The sequence below is a fragment of the Morone saxatilis genome, unplaced genomic scaffold (assembly GCF_004916995.1).
Source record: "Morone saxatilis isolate NCDOM2014 unplaced genomic scaffold, NCSU_SB_2.0 Contig20, whole genome shotgun sequence".
In the NCBI taxonomy this organism is placed as follows: Eukaryota; Metazoa; Chordata; class Actinopteri; family Moronidae; genus Morone; species Morone saxatilis.
This window is the reverse complement of record NW_023339763.1, coordinates 1,234,268-1,239,623: the sequence shown is the minus strand read 5'-3', so window position 1 is coordinate 1,239,623 and position 5,356 is coordinate 1,234,268. Positions and strand designations below refer to the sequence as shown.

At 33.9% G+C, this 5,356-nt stretch overlaps 1 protein-coding gene across 1 annotated transcript in view; it reads right to left on the bottom strand.

Annotated features, from left to right (window-relative positions):
- Positions 1-1,873, bottom strand: part of ppm1e (protein phosphatase, Mg2+/Mn2+ dependent, 1E) — a 40,662-nt gene extending 38,789 nt beyond the window's left edge. Inside the window, exon 1 of the mRNA XM_035666772.1 lies at positions 1,581-1,873. Within this exon, the coding sequence (XP_035522665.1) occupies positions 1,581-1,765 (185 nt within the window). The 5' untranslated portion in view covers positions 1,766-1,873. The remainder of the gene's footprint in view (positions 1-1,580) is intronic.
- Between the last annotated feature and the right edge of the window lie 3,483 nt (positions 1,874-5,356).

Below are 5,356 nucleotides of genomic sequence, written 5' to 3'. Positions count from 1 at the left end.
TATGAGTCATACATTCAAACTACAGGAGACCTGATTCTGACTCGTCTGTTTCTACACTGTAAAACTCGATGAGTTACATCAACTCAATCAACTTAAACCATTTAGGTTCACAATTTAGATAAGTAAAATTAAGTTTATTGAACTAATTTCATTCAGTTAATTGAAGTTACTTACATATGCAGAATTTCACCAAACTGCTGGTGGAGCAGCAAAAAAACACAGTAAAATAACCATAAAAAACAACTCGTAAAAATACAGTAAATCTCTATCATTACAATACAGTTTTTAGCTTTAATTTTACATAAAATCTTTTTTTGTTTGTTTTTTTAATGTTTAATTAAATATATTTACACTGTAAAAACAATTAAATGAGCTATAATACAAATAATCAGGCTTAAATTTACAGCAGAGTGCTGTTATTATTTGATTTTCCTTATTTTAATCTAAATATTAAAGTTTTAGAACTGTAATTATTGCTGTTTTCACTGATAAAAACTGTATTTTTACCGTTTACCAATGCTCATACACTGATAAACAACATTTATTCAACGTTTTTGTTGTGAAAACTTCTGTAATTATACAAGATATCTGGCAATTAACAAACAAATCCATGTAAAATTACAGAATACTGTTAATTGTCGCTAATTTTACATCCTTTTATGTATTAACAGGATTAAACTTGGATTTAACAGTTTAATCTATTAAATAAACAGTAAATATCTACATTTTTATGATCATTTAATTATAGTTTTTCACGTTATTTTACATTAGATGTAAATTCACAGAATATTTCAATATATTTTTAAAAAAATACACAAAAAATCTGTAAAATAAACGTAAATTAACCAGATTTTTTTTTTTACTATAAATCTGTTTTTATATTTTATTTTGAGGCCGTTCATTCAGCCGCCCCCCCTCGCTGCCCTACATGAGTCCTTCCACCCTCTCCTTCTCCCCCAGCACACTTTCTGCACCTATTTTAGATTTAAAACCAGGCCAGGCAGCAGAGCTCAGGGCTCTCATCCTCCTCATCCTCCTCATCATCATCCAGTGCCTGTCACATTAAAAGCACAATAAGGAGAACATCTGGGAGCTTCTTGCTGCAGCACTTTCCTTCACTGTGGGTTTTTAAAGTCTAACGATTGAGGCTAATAACGTAACCGGTGGGTTATTTTTAGCCTGCACGAAGATGCGCTCAGCAGTGATGGCGACGGCTTCCTCCCCCCCACGGACCCCCCCTCTCTCTCCTCCTACGCCATGATGACGTCGTGCTGTTACGCAAATCCAGGGGTTCACCTTTTGTGGACCTCCAGCACCGCTCAGCTCCCGGTGCGGATCGATAAGAGCCATATGTGCTTCTGCTTTTCTTTAATTCCTCTTTCAGTAAAGACACTTCTGTAAAACTTGGACACACCCTGTAATGCATGAAGCACCTGCTGCTGGTGCTGCTGCTGGTCCTGGTTCTGGTTCTGGGGGGGTTATCTGAAGTGGACCGGGTCACACAGGCTCCACACAGAACCACACCTCACACAGAATAATGAATAAAACAGCATGCAGTGACAGAAAGTGGGACACTTAACTATTTGTAGAGGTGCTGGAGACACAGGTCGAGGCATTCCCCTTCCACCTCGTCCTCAGTCACCAGGTCCGACAAGGGGCGCATCGGAACCGGGTCGCTCTCCTGCAGAGGCATTCTCATCTCCCGGAGGAAGAGCTCCAGGAACCGTCGGAAGGTTTTCTCCTCTGCTGCAGAGCCGGCCATCATTTCTCATTCCTGGACAGACAGAGAGACAGACTCCGGCCGTCAGAACCGAGCCGCTGAGGAGGGAACAGTCACTCACACTAGAACCGGACGAGTTGGGGCTGTCGGTGTCTGAGCCGGACTACCTGAATGAATGTGGAGCACCGGAGGAGGAGGAGGAGGAGGAGGAGCTGTTGAGTGCCGGTGTGTGTCTGAGAGCGGCGGACCGGACCGGACCGGACTGGAGAGGAGAGGAGAGGAGCCTGGAGTGGGGGGGTGGACCGACCGCGTCTACGTCTCCGGTTGTACTAGAGCTGGACTGAGACCCCCATTCAGAGCCGAGCGGGAGCGCGCGCCGCGTTATCAGGGATTTCGGATGATCAGAGGGCGGTGACGTCATAATAAAAACAACTGTCAGAGGGGGGGGGGGAAAGTACGCAGCAAGCGGTGGTGAAACGTACGACTAGCTTTTAGTAGGACATTAAGGTTACAATATATGAAGCATTTCGCCGATTCCACACTTTCTGGATAATATATAATGAGAAAGTTTCTCCAAACGACGAGAAAGTATCAAAAGTTATGATTCAATGTCTCAATATTATATTTGAAGTCTTTATATTAACTTACAGAATCTTTTTTGTGGCAGAAATGAGCTTTAACACTGTTAATAAAAACTAAATTATATCAGAAGACCTTTTTTTTATCATCGTAGAAACATGTCACAGTCTCAAAAGTACATTTTAGAATAAAAACTTTATTTAAAAAGAAAAGTTCATAAATGATAATAATAATACTAATACTACTAATAATAATGTATGTTATTTATAGAGCTCTTTTCAAGCTACTGAGACACTTCACATTAGTTATAATACAAAATGTAATATACATAATACATGTAATAGGCAGCATTACATGTAACTGTAATCAGGATACAAAAAAGGTAACTGTAACTGTTATATGGTAACTTTAACCATAAAATCAACAGTACTAATATTATTTTACTGTAATAGTAGAAATGTTCTACCCTGTTTATTAAGGTAAAGTTGCCACAGCTGCCAGTTTTTTAACATAAAATTACATTTTTGGGATCATGTGACCTCTCAAAGGCTTTTAGCTGCAGCACTGAAAGCCTTTAATAACTGATGAGAGCGTAAACGTCTCATCAGATGAACACAAACACGGTGGACGTTGAGCTGAGCGTGGTCGTCTGCTGTGATCGTAAATATCTGAATGTTTCTTTCTTTCCCTCTGACACAGAAAGTCTTTCTCCTCCCAACAAATGTGTTTCAACTTATTGTTTTGTTTTTCGAGGACAAAATGCCAGAAATTCTTTGGTTTTCTGTTGTGTTTCACTTTTAATGGAGAATCTTTGGGTTTTAAACTGTTGATTGAACAAAACATAAAAGAACATTTGAAGTTGTTTCGTTCTCTTCTGACATTTAATACACAATTAATTGAAATCAACTGAAAAAATAACCAACAGATTAATTAATAAAGGAGTTTGAAGCCCGAATGTGCAAAATTGTAGGGTTTAGTTATGTACTGAAGAAACAATCCTTCTAGAAACAAATATTCTTAAATATAATAAAATATTATTTTATTGAGCAAAACATAATCAGCCATTTTAACTTGGCTAGAATTCTTATAACTATAAAAATCAGTCACTGAAAGACTGAAATAGACTTTAAAACTAGAAAAAATACTGAAGTTGTTCTTATTACAAGCAATGAAAACTTAGTTATTGAAAAAAAGACTTTTAATTTATCTGAATTTAAGAATTTGTGATGTATTCTAACATAATTATCACAAAAAAATGTATTCTTACAATGAGACACAATTTCTTCAAACAGACAAAATAAGTGACTTTGTCTTAAATTCAGGCACCAGCAACATTTTTATTTTTATCATTTTTATATTAAAACACTGTAAACTAAACAGCTGCTTTATTTCCAACACTGGAACCAGACGACTTTCTCTTAAACTGAGAAGTTGTTCGAGTGGTTTAACTCTTAACATAAGGACAATAATCTGGTTCCTCTGCTGAGATATTAAACAACCAGTGTTCTTACTGGTTCAATCTACCTTAATATTAGCTGTAATATCTTACTGAGACACAGTTAGAAATATCTTCTTGAAACCAGATAATCTTTCTAATGTAAAACATGCTCGACGAGATTATTTTTCTTTTTAGACAAAAAATAAGACTCATTCCCCAGAAACATTTTTTTTTACTTTCTTAAGATTCATTGTTTGCAGTGTGTACATATATAAACTGTATCTGTACAAGAAGATTTAAGAAAAGAAGATCATATAGAACTTTATTTTTCCTGTGATGCTGCAGTTTCAGTAAAAGTAAGAAGATTGTAAATTATAAATACAACCACACAGACACATATTATTATTATTTAATGCAGGGATTGTTTATGAATCTGAAACATGTCTGGAAGGGATCTTTAACTAAATGTAACCTTTTAATAACAGTCTGTCTGTATGTGTCCAGAACAGTTATTAGATCCTGTTAGAGGAGCTTTTGGAGCTTTTGGACTTTGTTTATGGACAATATGACAACAATAATAATTAAATTAAATTAGTAATATATTCATTTATTATTTAATTGTTCTGTATTGAATCATTTTGTTAATAATATAAATTCTAAACACTGAAACCGGATGAGTTTAACTCAAAGTGTTTTTTACCTCCAACAACTTAAGTATGAAAAAATAAATTTACCCGAGTTACCTTAACAATAAATATTAAAGTGCTACTTTTACTCATGTTTTATTTTCTTTATTGCAAAACTTAACAAGTATTGATTGTAACAGTAAAAAAAAATAAAATACATATTAAAACAAAGTTTTTACTGAAGTAATTAATCTTCTTCTATTAACCAACAGCGGAACCCTGAAGAAAGTGTTGATTCTACTCGGACATTTTAGTCGACGAACCCGGAAATAGGTGCGTCGTTGTTTTTCCTCCCCTGTTTTTATTTAATGTTGTATTTTTATTTCTGTTTATCTGGATAATAAAGTCTATATAATATTATCTTAAAGTTCCAGACCTTGTTTGTTTGTTTATACTGTCAATAAAGACAGAAGAAGAAAAACATTTAATTCTGTAATCTGGTTTTTTACAGTGTTTTACTTTCTACTTTCTTTATTGTAAAATGTAACTAAAACTTTGATTTAATTTAACGTTAAAGTAATAAAACTTATAAGAACAGTCAGATTAAATATAAAACAATACATAATAATAATAAAACAGAATAAAATAAAACTTTTACTGAACTAAATAATTTTTCTCCTACGACAGAATATTAAGAAGACTAAGAATTTATTTTGGAAATTAGGAGAATAAAGTAATAATAATAAAGTTGTTTTAATGAGAAAAAAGCTTCGATCTATCTTTATTCTCATAATATAGATAATATAATAATAATATGATGACTGAACAGATATACATTTATACACATAGATATTAAACATTAATGTTGATATAATGTAAAGGTGCAAGGTGCATACATACTGTAATATAAATACACTATATATATATAATATGTACACACACACATATATATATATACACGAGATATGATATGATATATAGCATATGTATAAT